Source organism: Pyrgilauda ruficollis, unplaced genomic scaffold (assembly GCF_017590135.1).
Source record: "Pyrgilauda ruficollis isolate IOZ18807 unplaced genomic scaffold, ASM1759013v1 scaffold8, whole genome shotgun sequence".
Classification (NCBI taxonomy): domain Eukaryota; kingdom Metazoa; phylum Chordata; class Aves; order Passeriformes; family Passeridae; genus Pyrgilauda; species Pyrgilauda ruficollis.
In genome coordinates this window covers 9,159,358-9,182,834 of record NW_024529932.1, presented here as the reverse complement: position 1 = coordinate 9,182,834, position 23,477 = coordinate 9,159,358, and the positions used below count along the sequence as shown (strand labels likewise).

General features: G+C 40.1%; 1 protein-coding gene across 5 annotated transcripts in view; it reads right to left on the bottom strand.

The window, feature by feature from the left end:
• PDGFD (platelet derived growth factor D) overlaps positions 1-23,477 on the bottom strand; it is a 138,422-nt gene that overhangs the window by 31,694 nt on the left and 83,251 nt on the right. For 3 of the 5 annotated variants that reach the window (XM_041487342.1, XM_041487343.1, XM_041487346.1), the window contains exons 3-4: positions 22,134-22,314; positions 21,424-21,465 (exon numbers count right to left, since the gene is read on the bottom strand). In XM_041487342.1, the coding sequence (XP_041343276.1) occupies positions 21,424-21,465; positions 22,134-22,314 (223 nt within the window). The remainder of the gene's footprint in view (positions 1-21,423; positions 21,466-22,133; positions 22,315-23,477) is intronic. The other 2 variants (XM_041487345.1, XM_041487344.1) reach the window with 1 other exon arrangement.

Here is a 23,477-nt window from a genome sequence, read left to right as displayed (position 1 = left end):
TCAAGAAGGAACAGAGCTGCTTTCAGATCCAGAATCAATATACTTGGGTTTTTAATGTTTTTCATTTGCTATAGAAAAATATGTAAATGCCTCAGAAGTTACAATATTGTTTATTTAAAACTGTTACTGTTTCTTCTTCTTCAGTACTTAAGATTAATAGAAATTAAGAAATTCCATCACTAAGTGACCACTGAAGCTGCAGAGCAATAAACACATTAATTGTGGTCATTTTCTGCTAAGAATACAGAAGAAAAACTGGTGAACTTTTCAATGCAGATTTTTTTCTTAAAATTAGTAAAGAGATCTGCAAGCTATAATCAGATCATACACCATTCTGAATATGCCTCCCTTGGCCATATTCTCTACACATTTGGTTGCCCAGTTCTTGACAAGCAACAATTTAAATCAAATAAAAATGTATTTGAAAAGCTCATGAATCCTCTTGTAAAGTCTGCCAGTTGCAGAACTTGGAAATAATTTCCTCTCTGTCATTAGCTTCCATTTAGCACTTCCAGGAAAAAAAGTGGCATTGAGTTCTAAAGCATTATTTTAAAACAGAAACAATTTGCTTCGCTGAATGTTTTGAGAAGACTGTAGTCTTACGTTAATAGGGATGGACCACTTTTAAATGTGGATATCAAAACTGTTTCTTTAGTCTGTGATTCTTTGAATTGGTTCATGCCAGGAAACCCCTCCAAAATCCTGATATAGACACGTGTACCACCTGCTTCTTGGATCTCAAACCTGATGACTGCACATTTCAACTGTGATTATATTCAATCTGCATAAACTATTCACAACTCTATGGCTTTGTTCCACCATCACTCAAGGCAGCTGCAGTCATTCTTGGCTTCTCGGCGCTTTCAACCTCTACAGTTTGGAGATTATTATTATCTATGGCTTCTGCTTGCAGCTATTTCAAATAATAATATCAAAGTGGTTCTCATCATTACAAAATCCTCTCCTCCTTCTCACCACTGCCCCTAGCAGAAGCTGAAGGACAAATCTATTTTCAGTGCTATCTGTTCAATTCATTCTACCTCGTTCATGTGAATTTGCCTGTGATCGCTTTGGCTGTTGTTTTGCTGTTGTTTCTTAATTACTTGAAACAACATTAAAACTTTTAGTTTAAACATTAAAAAACCATCAAAATTCTCATACCTTTTCCTACTGAATCAGGAACAACAGGGTGGTAATAATTTGGCTATATCACCTTGACAACAGTGCTTCTATTTTTGTATTTGTGTCATGGTAACATAAAAACTTTACTAGAGACTTCAGCAAAGCATTGAATTAACTGTTCCACAAGCAGCAAAAATACAGGCAAAACAACAGAACTACCAATCACCTTCTGATAGCAGCTACACTCAGTGAAGAAAAATTACTTCCAAACATCAACTTCCAAAATTACACCTCAGCAAGACAAATTCTGTGTCAGTCCTCAGAGTTAAATATATATATGGACACTGATATATTGTTCCTGGCTCTGTTTTAGACAAAGAAAAGCCACTCTCTGCTTTGCAGACGGACTTTATAGCCTGTCTCCCACCACTGATGGCCACTAAGTGACAAGGAGTCACAGGGAATAATCCCTTTTTCAGCCAGGACTTTCCAAGTGGAGATCATGATGCAAAATCACAGCTATCAATGATATATGAGAGAGCAGAGCCAGATAGCACTGGCTCCTGGGGAAGATGATTTGCAGCCATGACCTGCAGCAGCACAGGCTCTGCTGCGTTGAAGCCACAGGGCTTGGCAGGGTCAGTAGGAACTGAGAGACACCAGGAAAACACCCGGGATGTGGCTGGGAAGCTCGCCAGTTTGAGAAGCATTTTGCCATGACTCACTTTGTTGTACCACCCATGTGGCAAAATATGTGAGTCCTCCAAGCTAGACTGAGTTACTGCCTGGTCCTCAAATTAAAAGCAAGAAGCACTTCATTGCAAGAAGCACTGATTCTTCGCCTTTTTAACGTATTTTTTCACTGTAGGTTAGTCTTTTGTCATCTTGGTGCATGACTACTATGAGGAAGGATGCCTGGGATAGGCAGTAACCACCACAGGATGGGCACAGCACTCTGACAGTTCTCTTCAGTGCAAAGAAGCAGCCCCACTTTTCTACAAGCTTCTCTGTCAATTCTTTTCCTTAATCTGCAGGTTTCTGGGGTGACTGGACTAGATTTGGTAAAAAATTGTTAATCTGACAAAACAACTACAAAATATTGCTCATGAAAGCTGAGGTGATGCTCTCCACTTCAGTGAGTGGGAAAGGTTCTCAAAGGAGTTGGGATTAAGAATTAGAGTCCAGGCAGTGCCCCTGACTGATGATTTGGGCCCACTGGTTCAGAAAGGTCCTCTCCTAAAGGAGCCATCTTCTCTACTGTGCCCTTCTACGCAGAAGAGAAGTGAGGGGGAAAGGGTCAAAATGCAGGCATGTTCTTGGGGAAATAAGCATGAGAAATAGGAAGAATTAAGTAAACAAAGAAAAAATTAAGACAAAGAAGCTGAAGTGTTGAGCTCGGCCTGTGGTCACCCCATGTGTGGTATTTAGACACCATAATTATAAACGATGCAAAAGAAAAGCAGTTTCTAGAAATTTACAGAAGAACTGGACTAATGGGTGTCCTGAGACACACAGAAGATCCTGCAAAAACAAATCATGGGTGAAATGGAGCATGTTTAAAGAGGTCCAGTACAGAAACAAAAAGAAGTTGTGAGCTCTCCCTGGAATGAAATAACTGGGGATGAAGGACATGGAAGGTCTGTAAGGAAAAGTTAAAGTAAATTGCAACTTGAAGAAAAAAGAGACAAAATTATCCTAACATTTAGATTAATAAACAGAAACTCAATGATACTCACTGTTGAACAACAGTCAACATATATCTATTGCATTCAGAGTCATGCGCAGACAGGTAGCTGATAAGCAGATAAACTTGTATTTGTATACAGTAACAACAAAATACAATAACCCGTAAATCATTATTTTTTTCCTGCCACAAGCAATAGTACCTATATTCTCACTAACAATTAGATTTGCAGGTATTACATTTCCTATACAAAGCAACACATATTTCAAGCAAATAAACTCCAAACTCAGAACATACTGTATAACAGAAACGGTGTTATATAAGTTAGAGATAAAAGAAAAATCATAGTTCCATCCAAAAAAATGCTGTGATACACATTCAAGTTTGTACACTTCAACTGATTAAATTTAATTTCTCATGTAGCATTTTAGGACACTCCAATTTCTGTAAATATAAGCATATAGATTTACACTTTGAAATACCTTTTTGTTGCACCATACTTTTACTTTGTCACATTGCTGGGTTTTAATTTAGTATCAGAATGATGTTTATTAACACCTCCTAAGGATGCTGAAAGATACCTACAGCAGGCTACTAGGAAGCCAGAGGCTGCGTTTTTCTTACAGCAATGGTCAAACCACTGCTGCTCTGTTCAGCTCTGGTGACCAGACATTAATAAAAATAAAAGTTACTGAATTTGGAGAGCGAGCAACAATGATGGTTCATAGTCTGGGAATCATGCCTTGCTATGAAACATTAAGTGCAGGCCAGTGTTTTTAACAAAGGTTAGACGTGAATTGACCTCGTTTCTCCAGATAATAACCCATACTCTGCTAAAAAAGCCTATTACCAATGTCAACCAGCTCTTTCATTTGGCAGTACAAGCATTAACAAACCCCAAGTATCAGTATCCAAACTGGAGGTAAGAGCAAATTTTACCACTGATGCCGGCTATTTCTGGAACAGCTAAGAAATTAACAAATAACTTTAATCATATAGAATTTTCTTTTCTGCTTTTTGATGCAGTCCCATAAAGGCAGGGCATCCATGACAACAGTATTTTAAAGTCAGTACCAAAAGGTCAGACAGGCACCAAACTGTCTGATCTCAAGTGTAACAGTGTGATTCTTGCCCCTCAAAAAGACAAAAATTGAGTTTCTGAAGCCCAGTTGTCACTACATGTCAGTAGTTACAACCTTATCAACCAAGTTAATACTAGTGCAAGGTAACATATAAAATCCCTCTTGATTTTTTATGACACATTTACTAGCTATAAATGAACGAGAAACATAAGATACTTAAAATTCCAAAAGTTTAAGGCTCTAATAATGACTTAGATTAACTGCAGTTTGTTACATTGATTTATGAAAAGCTGAAGTAAAACTGAAGCAGAAGAATATATTTAATAAGTTATGTTTTGTCAACACTCCATCCTTCACCTAGCTCTGGAAACAGGCATTGCGGGGTGCATACTGGAAGAATGTCCGAGACACTGACTTTAAGTGATCTGTCTAAAAGGTCACATAATACTTGTTCAGATGAGATGATAGTTATGCCTTTGAAAAATCAGGAGTCATCTGACACTATTATGCCTATGAGCATCCTGTTTGCTACTCATACCCACAAGGACTTCAATACCAAGCTGTGCAAATTGTGCATTGCCTTTATTTTTTCCATTTATCACAGAAACCTGTCCTCATATATCCATGTACAAGGGATTTGCTAACAGCTAATCTGCTGCATACTGCAGTTAAGCAACTGTAAACAAAACACAAATCAACTAACATTCATTGTAAATATTCTGCAATTCCTCCTTTGCCATTTTTATCTGAATGGCAAATTTTGATTCTGCAGTTAAACACCAGGACAAAAAACTTGAAAGGTTCTCTCAGGCTGTCTCTTCCAAACCCCTCAGACTGGTTGGCTGTTTCCAAGCTAAATTTATCTTTATTGCACTTATGTAAGTACCAGCTTTATCCTTTTCTTCCTCTCCCATGTTTGCTTCCTGCAGTAATTCTGAAGAGATGTTATATCTCCTCTCAGCATCTGTTTTATTACACTAAGCAAGCCAAGCTGTCTTGGCCCTTAGTAAGAAATGCCCTCTTCTCCCTCATTGTCCCTGAACTCAGTCCAAGAAAAATGTGGTTGCTCTGTACCATGGAGACCAGAACTGTACAAAGTATTCCAGAAGAGATGCAACTACAGCCTATTGGTCACATGCCTAGTACACTGAGAAATTTTCTTTTCCCCTCTTCAATAACCAGTGAGATGCTTTTAACAGCAAATACTTTTGCTATTAATCTCTACATGAGTGACCTCTTTGCTCATTTTTGGGCTGTTCCATTTCACTGCAAATCAATTCTGTGCTGCTCAAGGTCATCCAACTTGCCTCTCCGATACTCTGATTTTCCCATTCATGAGCAATGCACTTCAGCACTGTGTGTGCTGCAAAACCCACTAAAATGCTACTCTGCAGATTGTTCTCTGGTCCCTAAAACATCCCAAAAATAACTGACCATAAGATTAACCTTTTAGAAACTCCTATTAGCAAGCTGTCCCTGGCTGGATACTCCCTTCAGCAGTACAGGACACTGCCTGCCCTTTGACTGCCACGTGCCATCTTCTCCAGCACAAGGGACTGTTTCCTGAGTGACACGGGGTGAGATGCTCCTCTGGAGTCCAATTACATTTGCTACACAGCACTTCCTTCTACTCCAGGCTATCCTTCAGTCTGGAATGAGCTTCTTTTATAAAGAGATGTGGAGATTTATTCCTAAATTCCTGCATCCTTAACCACCTTTTTTGCTGACAAGTGCTCTGTAAGCACTCTAGGTCAGACTTAGGAGCATGAAGGTGCCCTGGCCACATTCCTGCCATTGATCCTATAGGCTGCCACTGCATTCACCATCTCCATGAGAGCCCTGGCTCACTTTACTGCAATCCAGGGATGCAATCCAGATACATTACTCTAACACTGCATCTGCTCCTCAGCCCCTTTCTATTCCTATTGTACGTAAAGGACACCTGCTTTCAGAAGTGATTCTTGGTGCCTTATGGTCTGCAGTGCCCATCTTCTGGCAGTGACAGTGGAGCAGTCTGAAGGCAACTAGGCTCCTTGCTCACCTTGGGTCTGTGTCTAAGCATGCCTGGGCCATGGTGGCATCCCATTTTGCAGGGCTTGCTGGTCCCCTGTGATGCCCCATGCTGGCTCTGCCAGGGCAGTGGGAAGCAAACTTCCAGAAGGGTCCTGATCAGGGTGATGCTGCAGGCACTAGATACTGACCTGACATCAAGTTTTTGGCTCATGAGATCACTCCTCCCAAGTTCTTTTCCCACATCCTGATCAGTGGGAAAACAGTTTGGGAGGAATGATCCCATGAGCCAAAAACTTGATGTCAGGTCAGTATCTAGTGCCCTTGTGAGGACTTTGGTGAACTTCTGCCACACTGACTGGCAGGGTTTTGGAAGCAGCCTCCCTGGTAATAGGCGACTCTGCCCTGAGCAAAACTGAAAAGCTGATACTTCACTTGCTCAGTAGTGTCCAGGTGGGCAAAAAACTCTTTCAGAGTTAACAGAAGGCAGTGACAGCTGGTTATTTCAGGTCCTCCTTCTTGGTGTGACTCATACCAAATGGGAATGCACTGAAAGGCCCCAGTACTCAGGATAGAAGGAAAAATATTAATGAGAGAAAACCTCCTAGGAGCAAGCTATTAAATTTCTGACTTCTTTCCACTTGGGTTTCTACACATTTTTTATAAACTTAAACACGGTCCATAATCACAGAAAAATAATCATTAACAAATACAGTGTAATTTCATTTAATATTCCAAGTTTTCCATTGTTCTACCAGGAGGATCTACTAAGTGCTCGGACACGCACACTTACATCTTCAGATGTGATTTGGGAGAAACATGGAAGCAATAATAATAATAACAAAAAACTCTAATGGAGCTAAGCAAATTTAATTCTGAAGGGTACTGGTAAGGGACATTAGCTGTCCTAGCAGTAATCCCAGCCTATTGATTTTTCGTGAAGGATCCATTTGTTTTTGAGCTCTCTGTCAGAGGATGGTGTTTAATTCTGCAGTAAGCATGCAGCAGGAGCATGTGTTATGTTTCACAGATAATGCAAAACAAAGCAATTTGTTCACCCTCCTGCTTTGACTGGAAGGCATTGCATTTTCTAGGACAACAAAAAAGGACTGCTATCCAAGCTTTCTAAGATGTGCAATAATCATAAAAATAGTGAGAAAACCTAATCTTTGAAGAATAAAAGAACTATTTTCTCGTAGATTTTCAGGTTTTTGATGTGATCAAAAGCAGTCAATTTACTGCATACAGCACAGGATACTGCTTATTGGGGATTTTAACATGAGTTTCATCAAACAGCTAAATTAAAGAAAAAACCAAGCTATTGCAACTGAACTTCCAGATGCAGATCTATTTCTCAGAAACACCACTGCTATTAAAGCTAAATACAAGTACTTTAGGAGCAGTTAAGCTTCCATTTCTCTTATGCATAATTTTACAAATATCAACAGTAAGTGACACTATGAGTAAAGACCAGGTAAAGAGCACTTTACATTTACCACCTTTTGCAAACAATCTAACTAAACCGTGTTATCAGTTTTGGGATCAGCTTACCAAAAAACAGCCTTGAAAATCCTTCTAAACACCAAACTGAGACCATAACCTCAGAACCAGGAGGGGTGTACTGGGCCACAATTAGTGTGTGACACATTTTATTTGAATTCTGACTAAACATAAGCATAACCAAACAGACTAAGGGTGGCTGTAAAATTATAATAGGCTAAATATTTTCAAGCAATGAAAATCAAGACAAACAGTTTAATTCAGTTTTATACTAATGACATGGAAAATGTCACAGAAAATTGAGCTGGCAAAAAAGTAAAAAAAAGTTGTAAACATCATTTAATACAAAGAAAAATGGTAGGATTACCAGAGGTCAGAAGCAGTGGCAGGTAAGAAAAGACAAGTTTCACTTTAAAGAATGTAAGTGGAAAAAAGGTAAAAGCCATAAACTCTATTTGATGGCACACACGGACTCTGAAAGGAACTGGTGCCAAGAGACTGAATGGAACCAAGATAAAAAACCGTGACATTAATCTGAAATGTAACGCAGTGGCACAGCATGGAGGGTGACTTATGCCTGCACACACAGAGATCTTCCCCAGGCACAAGGAGATGCTCTCCCCATACCAAGGGAACACCCACTACTGCAAATCACCACCAAGGGGATACCACATCACCATAAAACACCACCTCCCAGGGAACCATAGGCACAGGTAGGACTTCTCCTCACTGCAGGGATGTGTGAGCATTTGCACATCTTCACCACCCTCCTATGGGTGCAGAACAGGGTTATGCTCAGAAAAAATATGACGTTTGTTTGTGGAAGCAGCTCTTCTGGAAACTGAAGATGGGTATTCTCAAGACAACAGGCTGAGTTAGGTTCATACTGCATGGTGTGATATCAGTATTGATAAAAATTGCAGGAAGTAGCTACATAGCCCATCTATGGAGATGCCAAGGTGACACCAAACCCCTGCCACCCTGGCCTTGCAGTGCTGGTCTGCACAGGCCAGGCATTTCAGCTGCCCACCTCCATCAGCAATGCAGGCTTATGAAGAGAAAACGCTCTTCTCACACACTCCAGCAGAAAGACCTTGCTCTATGGTATAAAAACTCTTGAACATTTCCTGAACACCAGACAGCACTTTTAAAGTACCAGACCCACAGACTGTTTAGTTTTTACTGCTGGTTTTTAGCACAGCCCTCCTGGTCACTTTGTCCATCTTGGTCCACTTTGTCCAGGAGGACTAGACCTGGACTGCACCAGCAGTAGGCCTGCACCCATGCAATACTCCTAATTTCAGCAGCTGCTATTACAAGCACTGTCTCTGCTTTTAATCTGTTCCTTAATGCACCTGGAAAATGTACCTGAACCAGCACTGAGCTAGCACTGTCAGCACACAAAGTTGCTGCTAAGGTGGGAAAACAGAGTGTTTATTTTCACATATTTCTGACAGAGATAAATTATATGTATAGGGAGCAGAATGTCCCATTTCTGCTGCCTTACATTATCTTCTCGGAGTTGGTCTTTTTGCTCTCTCTTCAGAGCTTAGTAATGCCAATTTTTCTGTATAAACTCATGCATATGCAAAAAGAGGTGAAAGGCCTGAATAAGAACATGACTGATACATTCAGGTTCTTTCCTAACCACCAGCACAAGATAAGCACACAAGACCTTGAGTACACCACGGCTGCTTAGAGGAGAGGTGGTTCAGAGTTTAATACACACATGTAAGTTTAATGCACATTTTGAAATAGGATCTCATTTCCAGGCACAAAAGTTCCACCTCATGTGTAAAAAACAGCAATTGCTTTGTGCTTGGTTTAGGTTCCCACACCAACACAGCATTTCAAATTCCAAATTCCTGGGAGTAGAGAAAGCGAAGTTTTCAGCTGCCTGTTTCTATCACTAGTGGCCTCTTCAGCATGCAACACAAACCACACAGAGCAGTCAGACTACTTGTCCTCATGATGCCCAGGTTCTTTCAGGAATTTTTTTTGTTTCAAGTTTATTGGCCAGACCTTGGTGTGAGATAAATTTCTGCAGTCCCAAGTTGGTTTTTTTACTCTGCCCTACATTAGCCTCATGCTTTCTAAGCTGTTTTCTCAAGTTTCAGGGTTTTTCTGTTATTTTCATTTTTCTTTCCTCAAAGATAAAATTCTTTTTCAAACTTACCTGTAAGTCTGCAAACATTAAATCCCAGGGCTCGCAAATGCTGTTAACTGTGTCACTCTCAGTGTAGGCAGGAGTGACAAGAAAATTAAAGAAAAGATGACCTCCATATAAGAACTTCTGGGCTACATCTATATTAAGTGGTAAAATGAGGTAGAGATTGATCAGATACAGTGTGACTCATGTCTTCAGACAGAACTGCTGCCCTGTAAAACCGAGTGGCCACAACAAGCTGCACATTAAAAACAGCCTGGGGCCCGTGCTAGCTCCAAACTAACCACGCTAAAAATGTGATGGGTGCAAACAACCTTGAGCCTATGCCTTGACTTACATACATCCCATTGAAAAGTCTCTGCTGACAATTCTGGATACACAGACTTCCTTATTAGAGGGTCTGATCCTGCAAGACTGTGCATTTAAGCTTCATTTATTTGGTTCCTGGCTGGACAACAACGGTGCCAAGAGTCAGGAACACAAAATGAGACCACATAGCGCCTGATTCCTACAGTCTGAGAAAAAGTTTATTACTGTTTTTCACAAAACATGACCTAAGGACTACATCAGGACATAAATATTGATTGAAAGGAAGCATTTTTATAGCTTCCAAGATCAGAAGTGTTATTTAAAAAAAAAAAAAAGGCTTCTTCAGGTTAGGAAAGGAACATGGAAAATAAGTTTTATCTGCCACAGAACACCATTTTGTGCAATTAAGCTATATTCCTGAACAAAAACTATTAAAATGAAAAAAAAAACCCTGTTGTTACTGGTCACAGAAAAATTGAATGTTATTTGATTCTGCTGAAAATGATCTAACAAGATACACTAATTCCACAAACCTAAAAGCTATTTTTAGCTTTCAGTGCTACAGATGAGTTGCAAAATCTGACCCTGTGTTATAGGCTCAGACATTCTCTAATTAAGTTCTGACTAGTTATCAAACTGACAACTGAGGAAAACAGAACCACATTTTTCTTGGTATTACAAGAGATAGAAAATATGTTTGTTTTTTTTTTTTTTTTAATGGCATGCCATGTATGTTCAAAATCAGTTCAACATGGAGAGGAATCTGTGGGTTGAAACAGAGACAAGGTTGCAGGCAAAGAATGATGATAACGCAAGCCCCGGGCTAGAGGTGTTCAGTTCAGTAGCATAAAGCTCAGCAACATGCAGGGGGTTATTTTAGGTAACAGTGCCATTTAGCCAAAATTTTTCAACTAAGATTTATCCTATCAAGTCTAAAAATGACAGGAACCCTGCAACTAATAAAAGATGTGCGTGTAAATATACATGTGTAAGGGCAAACCAAAACCCCTCTGCCATGTCTGTCACCTAATTTATTATGAAGACATGCATGGACTTTATCGAGTGCTCAGGGCAAAATCAGAGGTTGTAAATTTAATAAAGATGTATGCATACAAAACACAAGTCAGATTTACACAGTGCAGTGACTGTCTTTGGAAATGTGGTGTAGAGTGTGAAGCTTATTGAAGCCAGAACCACTGTGCTCAGCAAAAAGCAGCAGCAGCCTGGGAGCAAACCAGCTTCCCCAGCAGGGAGGAAGGACCATGTCTGATGACCTGTGCCTGGGGCTACAGAGTCAGAACAAAACTAAGCATTGTTAAAAGGAAGTGTGGAGATCCCAAGTGCTCCAGTCATCATTGCCACCTAAGAAGGAAGGCGGGGATGAGAATAGTGGCAAGCCTTCTCACACCCACCAGACCAGTGGCTCAGTGTGGTCTGAAGCTGATTTTTGTTCTTTCACTTTCCTGGTTTGGAATCCGGGATTGCTGTTCTCTATTTTGTGGGCATGCAATTTCTTACACTAGAGAGGACCCAGGTACATCTGGCAGGCACAGGAAAAGTGAGCATCCTAATAAAACAGCACAGCAGACAAACCCCTTTGCTCATCACTCTTGGTCTGACCATGCAGCCCACCCTGCCGGCAGTGTCCCAGACTAGAAGCTGGAACACCACCACCTGCTTCTGTACTCTCTTTCAGAAGTTAATTTTGTGGCATTTTACAACTGATGTGCCTGTCTTTGAGGTGAGAAGGTCTCAGGCTGTGAGAAGGTGTTAGGGCAGTGGTGGAGCCTGGCCTGGAAGCCAGCATCCTCCCTTCGGTCATGATGCTGCATCCAAACCCATGGAAACTGCAACTGCACACACAACCATCTTCATTGAGGACATGCAAAAATCATTGCATGGGTATCCTAACCCAACACAAGGAAAGTTTGCTGTGTAAAGTTGCAACTTCCTGTGTTTCTAGATTAAATGCTGAATGGAAGGAGGGGCATAGGAAACTTGGGAGCCCAAAGATGGTGTGAGCTGACAAAAGAAAACCCATTAAAGGACACATTCCCAGTGTTAGGGTAGACAGGCCAGCAACTGTCATGCAGACCTGCCTAAGAAGGGTAACCTGGCAGGTGACACTGATGCCAAAATCATTTTTGACAGTAACACCACCAAAAACACAGCCCTGGTGATGCCTGAATCACCAGACCCAGCTCTGTTCACTACTGTAGACATTGTAAAAAGTTAAGAAAATCTGGGGCAGTTTTGACAAGAACATCAAAATCTCTGAGGGGATTAAATAGCCTGATTTTTTGGATAAGATTAAAAGCTAAATATGGACATCATTGCTTGACTAAGCAAAAAGCAAAGAAGCATGAAAGCACACTGCAAATATCTAAGGGAGATATACACCCATAACAAAATGAACAGACTTCTTTATCATAAATCAATAAGAGATATAATTGCAGGCAATGGTGTGGCATTAAAAAAAAAAGGAAATTAAAACTTATTATGAAAGAAAAAATGTCTTTGCAACAGTGATTTATTACTCCATGGATAAATGTTCTGTATGTGCTTGTTATATTATACCAAATGATCAAGCAATGAATTTACAATACAGAAAATTCTTGTCCTGAAGGAAAGTTGAATGAATCACCTCACATCAGAATTCTAGGTTTGTCTGCATTAGACATTACTGGGGGAAAAAAAAAAGCCTAAATTTAGATTCAGTAATCTTAAAACAATCAGTATCATCTGATCCAGAGATGTAAGTAGTCTACAGCATTTACAGCTGCTGCAACAAACAAGGCAAAGATTTATTATGTAAGCAATTAAACACCCATTATACACAATGCATTGTGTTCCCTGGCTTGCCAAGAATGACAAAAACACATTGAACAGTGCTAAGGTTGAAAGAGACTCTGCAACCCAAACTCAGCTAGAACAGTACAAGAGCAGGATTGTGCTGCCAGGCTTTGCAAGGTGCTGACACACAGTCAAATAAATAGTATTGGAGGAGCACAGAACATGAAGTTGTGCCTTCAAGCCTCTCTCCACACAAGGCTGCGAAGACACGCAATCCTTGTTTTGATTTAAAAGACAACTTGCAACCAACACCTGCTGTGATGGATTTTCACAAGTTCCTCAGTGCAGTTGGAGGTCTAGCATGTTTCAGTGCATCATACCACTTTTGGTATTTGCTTCTGACAGACTTCCAGAGGAAGCAGACTGACTTCCTACTCTTCTCCAGCACAGTTGGTACACTTAAATTAAGCTGTGCACCTTCGTCTTTTGTAGAAAATCTACAGCAGAGGCTGCTCAACAGGAACAGGGCCTGGGAAGAACAGGTCATCTCCTCTTCCCTGGTGGCCATGGTAGTAAGTCACACTAGTGCTGCCACACTGAAGAACCAGGATAAGTTAATTAACACCTCTTTGCAGCATTGCAATAGAATTAATCTTTTTACAGAATCAAGCATAGGCCCTCTCTTCTCGCAAAAATTCTTCCATTTTAACTAAATTTTTAGAAAACACCCTCCAGATTTACCAAACCAAGTTCTTCATATATTGTTATGAACATTTCACATACCAAAATTCAACTGTTGCTGAACTGGAAGTAAAGGACAGAAGATGGATTTACAGAGAAAGCATTACATCCTCAAGTCAAAGGTCTAAAACAGTTCTGCTTTTCAAACAAACAGCTAATGTGATTGACAGGTTAATAATGAGTGCTTTTTAAAAAGTCTGACAGTGTAAACTCACCTCATGCTCATGCATACTGATGTGCTGTTTAGGGTTAGTTAACAGGGGACAATGGTTGGACCCTCCTCTTTAGTGCAGATACAAAAGAGGATCATAAGTCTACATGCAGCACTGACTGTGTGTTTATGTTGGCTCAGTTTGCTACTGCATTTGCCATCTTTCCTTCTGGTGTCTTCTTAATGGTCAGCTCCAAGAAGTTGTTTTTCTCTCCTGGTCTCATGCTATGCCAGTGAGCAGACATGCAAAAGAAACTGGGAGGGAGCTGAGACAGCCGACCCAGACTGTCCACGGGCATATACCACACCACAGAACATCACTTTTTGTTTATTTTTTATTATCATCATTATTACTGTATTTTACTTTATTTTCAATTATTAAACTGTTCCTATCTCAACATACAAGTTTTACTTCAATCCTCCTCCCCATTCCACCAGGGTGGAGAGAGGAGGGGCATGAGTGAGCGGCTGTGCGGCGCTTAATTTCCATTGGAGCTTAAACCACAACAGCATGAAAGCTAACAGGGCAGGAGATTTACTGTGAATCTTCACACATGCCCTCACTTAGTCAAATACAGTGGCAAGATAATGGCCAGTTGCTATGATACCATGGCTCCCTTCATTCAATGAAAATACTGAAGTCACTATTCTGCCAGTATTACACACTTCCTAACAACTACAACATTCCTGTGGCTCTTATCTGTTATTCTTACATGCTACGATCTCATTGCTAATATAAATGTGTGCTTATCTGTTATTCTTACATGCTACGATCTCATTGCTAATATGAATGTGTGCTTCTTGCAATTTGCATTTTCCAATTTGCTTCTGCTGTATTTTGCAGGAAATCATCTTCATATTGAATGAGGCTTGTGAGTCTCTGATTATTTTTGTCTAACATGGGTAAGTAACCCTCTTGTACTGCACATGATCATCTTTTCCTGTTCGTGTCTTTTATACCTCTAACTTATCTTGGAAAAGTGGAATTTTCCTCTGGGTCACTAATTTTGTCAGGAATTCTTTAACCGGGTAAGTTCTGACTGCAGGAAATGCAGTTCTTCAAAATCTAAAGCTGTCCTAAATGAACCTAAATGCCTCTAAGTCTTGTTAGAATTGATTATTTGAGACAGGATACTGGATTTGAAAATAACACATTTGTGCTTGTACAGTACTTTGAAGGTGCAATGTGCTGCATTTCCCCTTTCTTGGCCACCACCACGAGTTTGGTGAATTCTCATCCAGTGTATAGCACATGACTGGAGTTAAGATAGAGCATTTTCAGCAGGAATTGGACATTAACAGGACTACTGCTAAGTTAAGACAGATCAATGACAACATCCTGCAAAGAAGCCACACTTTAACAGAGCTGTCAACAAATCAAGGACAGAGAAGCAAATGGCCAGTTCTCTCTCATGCTGTTCAAACAACAAAACTGCCAGGCACACATGCTTGCAGCTGAGAAAACACAGGCATTAAGGTCTATTTTCCTTTCTGATTAAAACAATTGTTTTATCAGTTGAAGTCTGACAGCTTCCGGGAGCTTCTGTGTGCTTATATGGTCCCACTGCTTCTGGTTCTATCTTCCTTGCAAGAAGATCTGTATTTCCCTGGCCATAACTCAATTCCTCGTTCATGTTCCCAGTCAACCCTTTTCACTTTTGAAATATATTCAAACCCAGTCCTCAAGTTCACAGCCAGAGGTTCTGCTGAAAGAGGTTGATATAGCAAAATGGTCTTACTTCTGTCTTGCTTTCTACCTGCACTCCCTCCTTTCCTGAATACAGTCTTTCTTATTTCAAGTCCACTTCCTCTTTAATATCTCCCATTGGTTTTCCTCTTTTCCTTCTGAACCATGCCACCATGACTCTTCTGGGTTATGCAAATCCTTCCTTCTCTTCATTGCCTTGTTAAAAATGTTTCCTTATATCCATTCACACTCTTCAGTCAAAGTGAAATTGCATTCATGTGACTATAATGAATAAGTGACATGTTCCTAGCAAAGAGGGAAAGCTCTTTCTTTCATGGTGTGCTTGCCAAGTTTGATACTGTTAGTCACAGCCTCCCCGTCCTTCGGTTTTGTAATTTTTCCTTTCACGTTCAAGAATATTTGCTTGTCTGGGGCTTCACCTACATGTCCCACCATGGCATTTTGTTGCTTCTGCTGCCTTCTCTCTGTGGACTTGACTCTTCTACTGTGTGTGTTTGCCTTACCCACAAAAACCTTTATTTCTGAACTTGGACTATATTTTACTGCCCTCTGTTTTTGCTGCTGCCACTGTTTCATTGCCATTCCTGGATGATCCTGTATCAGTCCTTCCCTCTAGTACTTGTAGCATCCTCTAGTGCCAAGCTGGCAGATGATTCCTCTTCTCCCCGAAACCTCTGAATTTTGAATGGTTTTAAAAACTAAGACAAAAAACAGGGAGATTCCAATGAAGTTTAAAGTTTAGAGAGCCACACAGCAGAAGGATTGGAACCAATCTTAGAGTCTGAGACAAGAGTAAACATGGAAGGGGCATCAGGCCTTCAGAAGAGCTGCCAAGAGAAGGACTATGTTAAGATCACAGCCTAGGGAACACTGGGGAACAATGCAGTCCGGGACAACTGACTGAAGTGCTTGGTCATGTCAGGTTTGGCTGCTCTGACTGCAGCCCCCTGGCTCCCTGTGACTCATGTGCTGCATTCAGCTGGTGCATCTCAGACTTGAAAACCTGCAAGTTTTTCCACCCTGGAGGAAAAGCGATCAGGCGGATGAAACTTAGGAGTTAGTCAGTAAAGGTTTAGGGTTTTGGAAGGTGTGACAGGATGCTGAAGGCAGAAAAAGCTCCTGGTTTGATGCAAATGTCAGCATGGATCTTTTAATTAGAAACTTTGGCTGTCCCTGGAGCAGCCAATGCTGCCTGTGAAACTGATCATCCAGACATGCTCTCTGAATCTAAGAATACCCTTTCCTTATTGCCAAGCTATCTGACTCCCACTTTTTATTTTTTTTTTGTATCCTTCACTATCTTTTGTTCTGCTCTGAGCGTTGGGAGAACCAGAATTTGCTGGCCTACCATACTGCTTTGCTTTTCTACCATGCCACCTTCCTTTCTTCATCAAACTTTGCTGAAGGACAGGTTATGTCCTGTTAATTAAGTAGCAGGTTGAGGATTGCTGGATTCTCAGGAACCCTTATTAAATCGAAAGCATTCCTCCTCCCCATATAAAATTACTCTGAGATACTCCATGTCTCAAGATGCACCAAAAAGTAATATCTCTTTTTAACATGCTGTCATCTTATGTTGGTGTTTAAAAATTTTAACATCTTCCAAAGTTAAAAAAAAAAAAAGGGCATAGATAATCTCTTAAATTCCCTGCTTATGTGAAGTTCGAGAAGTAATGTTAAAGATTTTGAGCAAGTCTTATCTAATTAGAGCCTAGGACTTAATTACTTCTCTCCTGAAAGATGAGCCTCTGGGAGATAATTTTATGGAGATAGTATGCCTTGAGCAAAACACAGAAAATAGTTTTATGTCAAAACTTAAGAAAACAGATGTTTCATCATATAGATTGTTGTTTTGCATATGGGTTGTATTTATAAAGTCTTCGCTATCTAGCATAGACAGGCAATCAAAACTGAAATCAGAGAAAATAGCAGAAGAATTGATAAAAGGTCACAATTAAGTTTTTTCTTCATTGTGAAATCTATTACATGTTCACTTTATTAACTAAGACATGCCACTCCACCCCATTCCCTTTCTTCTGTACTCCCAGCAATTTACTGGGATTCCTTCTGTGGATTATCTAATAGCAGGGCAGGTATAGATGCACCATTATCACTCCTGTTGTCACATGAGATATATTACATAGAGTTTTAGGCAGAATATTTTGTCCTGGATACAGACATTAGTTATCTATCCATTCTGTGAAAGAAGTGACAAGCTAAGCCAGAAGTATAGCAGCAGACTCATGCGGCTTCCAGACTGGCTTCAGCTTAGAATTAATCATTCCTTATGATCTTTATGGATCTGTATTCCCACTGGTGAGTCTTTTTGTAATTGTGTTAACTCTTAAGGGCATTTATTTATTGACTTATTAAAAAAAACCCCTTAAGCCTGCTGCTGTACTGCTTGTGCAGGGAAGTGTAGTAAAATATGGGGAACCAGTCACTTAATTCAGAGTGATAGCAGTGAGTACAAGTATCAGGATCAGCTTCTTATTTTTCCCATTTTCATTTTCTGATGGCTCTTACAATTTGGTTTGTTTTCTTCTGAGCTTAATAGGCAAGTATTAAACAGTTTAAACCTAGAGTTTGAGCAAATTTTGACTGGTCAATATTCTCTGTATGGAAAAGTGTTTGAATTTTATTGTGGTGTCTTACCCCTGTTTGTGACTAATGCTCTCTTTTCGATTATAGGTGTGGTGACCTATATACAGGGTGTTTAGCAGAAAGCTATTCCCTATAAAATTTCACATATGGATTCAAACTCAAAGTTCCTCCCTCCTCCATTGCATTAATTTTTTATGGCTCCCTTATTAAAAAAACCTTAATTTTTAAACAAGTCAAAATTACTTAGGATTTAACACCTTTTTATTTTGATGCATAAGCTTATCTTAGGACAAATGCTCTTATGTTCTCCTGTTTAATACCACATGTCCACAAGTATATGTGTATGCATGTAAAAAAGATGTAAAAGTAACCTTACACCTTTATAAACATGCATGCTTATACAAGTACAAATACATATGTTCCTAGATTTTTGGTAGCCCTTGCTTCCAATAAAGATTTTAGTCGAAATTCCAAAGTATGGATTTAATTTAGGATTAATCAAGCAATTAGTACAGCAATAGGAATTTATCGTTATAAATGTATAACAAATATGTGCCTTTTACATAAACTTAAAATAATGTTTCTAATTAGCAAATGGAATCCAACATTTTCTAGCTGTCTCATTAAAATGAAATTAGATGCAGAGTTGGGAATTTGAATTCCTAACATACACCTTTATTGCTGAAACATGATCCTGAATGAGTTCCTAGACTCTTTCACTAAATGTCCATGCAAATGAAGTTGTAAAACATGGGATCAAATCTTGTTAACATCCCTTTCCAGAATTATGACACTGAAAGAACTTCAGAAGGAAAAAGGGGATTATATAAATTTATCCTCCTCTGCTTCGTGGATTTCTACACTGTTTGTTGTGAATGATTATGTCCTTAGCGTAAAAATAATGTAACAAAAACCAAAAAGCAACAAAAAACCCCAAACCCCACAAACAAACAAAAACAAACAAAAAACCCACCACCCTAGAATACCTTGGTTCTTTCTATAATACAATTTAGTATTTCTAAGGCAACTCAAGAAAAGGATTAAAAAATATTAAGAAATAATGGCTTTAAGTCATAATGGCAGGGAGGAGTTTCAAACAAATTTGCAATCACATGAGGCTCATGCCTAATAGCTGTCTAGGTCTTACTCCAGACCATTTTTGCTCTAGATCTGTGAACCTTAAAGAAAAAGGCAATTTTTAAAGAGGTTCAAGGGAAATAATTCTCTGTGCAAATACCCAGATCAAGCCAACAAACCACACAGCTACAGCTGGGGGCTTTGAACGTGACGTGTGGAGTGTAGAGACCAGCCTCCAGCTGTGCACACCTTCCTCCTCCTGCAAGCAGCACACAAGAGGAGGGACTTTTTTCAGAGAGGTTAGGACCTCTTTTGACTCAGGCAACTTGAGTTCAGCAGTGGGAAGTGGGACACAATAAACTCATTAACAAACTCCTGGAGTCAGGTCCACCCTGGAGCTCCCACTCCAGTGAATGGTATAATTTTGTGAGGGAAGAGCAGATCTGGGACAGGCAGCATGCCGCAGCATGCTGGACCCGTCCCATGCCTTCAAGACCACCACCACTGCTCCACTTCCAGCCCTCTGAGTCCCTCAGACCCACAGAGGGGAGAGGCAGAGGTGCCAAAACACAGAAGATGAGGGAAGGGGTGGATGAAGGTGGAGGGAGACAGCCTTGACAAGCAAAAGTTGCTAAATGCTATAATTAGATGGTCAGACTTTATTTCACAGATTTTTCTCCCCTGTCCCTTGTCTCTTATCTTATATTGGGACAGTTAAATATTCACATGTATCCATACAGTTTTCAATCTTATACTGTTAAAGACCATTGTTGAATCTTTTTGGTCTAATTTTCCAGAATCAGTCTTGAGTTCTAATCCCATCGAGCCCTTTCATCCTACATGGGGTGTTTACTTTCTATACCTTGTTTTACAAAGGCATATGTGATACAAGTCATACAAGTCTAATTTATGTCTTCTCTAGAAAAATAATCCCCTTTTGTTTTGCTAAATGGCACTGAGATGTGCAGTTAATAGAAAAACACAAATATACAAAGATAGTGAAGGATGTTTCTGCTAAGCACTCTGGTGACTTATTTGTGCCTCATGTAGAGTGCTGAACTAAGTAAAAGCTTGATCTGCATCAAATGTAGTGAACTTCACTGACTTCCTTGAAGATTTATTAATGAGAGGCCAAAGAGTCAGGCTGCAAGGCTTCTTGGCTGCATGAGTAACTGTGAGAAATTCACCCAGTCATTCTGGCATGATACACAGAAGATGGAGCTGATCAATAAATTCCAAATCACCTATTTTCTCTGGAAAATTATCAGAGTCTGGTATACAAATAAACAACTACCACGCAGATCCAAACTTCAAATATATGAAAGAGCAAGGGAATTAAGAGATTTGTGCATATCTTGTGCACCATGTTCCAAGAAAGGCCCCAGAAAGTAGCCCTTTGCTGGAGAAGGTTATGAAGTGAAGGAAAAAAGGCAATGTAAAGGTCCTTAATTTCACCTCATAGAAAATACCATATGTTTTTGCATGCTTCATTAATGCTCCCTGGTTTACTGACTAGAAACACACAGTGAGTCCAACCTTCAGGGGTCAGCAGTGCTCAGGATATCTCTGAACAGGCAACTGTGGGGACTATGGAATAAGGGCTGATTCTGCACAGAATTAATGCTGCACTTTTAGGTTGTATGGTTCGGAATTTGAAGAGCAGTTAACTGAAAATCACTCCCTATCTCACAAATACCACTAATCATCAGGGCTCTTCTCTGAAACAAAGCAGTATTTCATTCAGAGGGTGCACTTAGAGATTATTCTTCTAAACAGATTTGCAAGATTGCAAATGCTCAGTTTACTCCCTAGTTTTGAAATTAGATAAATACAGTAGCCTTTTCTGAGCTTTCTAGTGCAGAGAGTCCTGTGTCTTATGAGTGATAACATTCATTTTTGGAAAGCCTAATACTATCAGACTAGCTGTATATTCTCTGGAATAAAACTTGCTAAATGCAGCAGACTTGCTGTGGCTGTGCTGAAATACAAACAGTGTAAAGAAAGGCTGCTGCTTCACTCTCATTTTTATGCACATTGGTCTTTCATAGACTGTTCTGCCTGAATTTCAGTTTTAGTAGATTATCTTCAAATTAGGGCTCAGGATGTACTTACAATTTAATGCCTTACTCCACTAAAAGCCTAACAATTTAAATGCAAGGGAGCAAAATCTTTATAGCTTTGCTCGGTCTTGACAATATGTTTATGGACTCTTTTTAGCATACACAGGCATACATGCATGCAAAGCCAAGAGGTGGAAGTGAAATGACTCAAACAATTAATCCTTCCTGTTACAACGTTATTGCTATTCCAGGCTTTCTTACTCTTGTTAAAGGACAGTGGATTGAATAAAAAGGGAATAAGAAGTGTGATGGATAGGAAAATATAACAATAACAGTATAATAAATTATTGCTTACCATGTCCTGAGTGTTTGCAAAATCTGCCTCTTTCGAGCTACACTGCACCAAAAGCATTATAATATTAATCAGGGCAACACAAAGCAATACATATTTGTATCAAAATCTACTTAAGTGTACTGAGCATTCCCGCTCCCTAAAAGCAAAACCAAAATAAAAGCAAAAAAAAAGAGGAGATTTTCATCTCATTGTAATAGTACATGACACACTACTAATGCTTCTGCATATACAGAGGTATGTTGATATCTGATTAAAAATACAGTCTGAGCCTTAGCACACTGTCTTGCATGCATACTTTTACTGAATACATGATAAACTACTCTTTATCTGAGAATCACAGCCATAACCCCTCAAGGTATTTTTATCTGACCTCGAATGAACATGAAAAAGGGGTTCACAGAACAGCCATTTCTTTGCTATTTCTGCAGCATCTCTCAAGGCAGTGGCAGTGCAGCTTTAGTGTAGAGAGTGTTAGTGCTTCTGAAACATGTAATTAGAGTAAATCTTGAACTGAACTTGACTTTATTTTATATTTAATGACACAATGTCAAAAATACTTTGATCTGCATTAATGCAGTTGCTGGAATAAAATTACTTTCAGTCATTTAGTGTTTTGATCCCACGTTTAGCTACATCATCCAGTCTTCAAGAACTGATGCTCTTTTACACTGCAAGCTGTCTCTTACCCCTATTACCCCTAGGAGACTTACCACAAGAGAGTAACATATCTTGAATCCAGGTTTAGCCACAAAGTAGTCATCGGATTTGAAAGTTATCTTTATGTGATTTGTCCTTGATGTTATTCTTGGAGGTACTTCCTTGTGTCCACACCACCGTCCTCGAATAACTGTGCTGGTCTCTGATACATCTTCCACTTCCACGAAGTCATACCTGACAAAGAGTATGAAGACTCAGTTTCTGCTGACTCTGTTTACAGACAGTGTTTGCAAATTGACAGGAGCACAGCTGGAGACACAAAGACAACTGTCCCTTGTTCTCCACTCCAAAACATCAGACTAAATATTACAAATGGTGGACAAGTTTGTGTGCCACTAAATACACTAAGCTGCAAACTACTGCCTGAGTGCTCAAATGACTGATTTCTGTGCTCCTGGAACATGACAGTATTTGCTACCAAGTTAAAAGAGCAATAAGAGGCACTTGCATGTGCTTAGTATACAGTAAGCATACCCATTGCATTTCATGTGGTGGATAAATAATTTAAAGACCTGATAAAATATTATTTAAGGCAAGCTGCCCAACCTGAGCAGCTGCAAGCACTTGTGCACTTTCTGGTGGTCACCCAACTCCCTGCAGCAGCAGCAGCCACAGGCGCCCGCCTGCTCTGTCAGTCAGAGGGCTAGAGAGGGGCAGCCACTGTGCCAGGAGCAAAGGGAGACGCTGGAGGGACACAGGGCAGTGCATAATACTGAAAGGTGCTTTTCAAGACCTTCTTTGTAGGCAGAACATTGCTCCTGCAGCTGGTTTGGAAAGATTTATGTCTAGCTTTCAAGTAGGAAAGCGTGCTGCTGCTCTGCGTGCTGCAGTGGGGAGTTCATGTGCATGCTGTCACCAGGGAAAATGAAACAGCACATTTTGTTCTGTGAAAAGTCCCATTTTGGCCAGGCACCCCTGCCACAGCACTGATGCCTGAGCCCAAAGAGGGCTCTGCCAGAAGCAGAAGGCACGAAACCCCAAGGATGAAGGGACACAGTGGCAGCACTCACTGCTCCAGCCTGCGCATTCACCCGCTTGGGTATAAATGACCATACAGATAAATAAATAAATAAATGAGTAAAGTTACTGAGCTGGAGAATAAGGGGACAGAGAATGAAGTTCTGCTCTTTACTACATCTATGACAAAATGTGTCTCAATATCTTTGGAGCCAGAATTAGGCCCCACACATTGCTGCCAGTGAGGCAGAGGTGATGACAAGAGGGGCAGCTTGAGTGCCATCCTCACAGTACAATTAAGCCTTAAAACTCTGGAGGTCTTTACCAGGAATGTTTTCTATTATCAAAGCATCTGCTCCCTCCAAAGAAGGAGCTCAGGA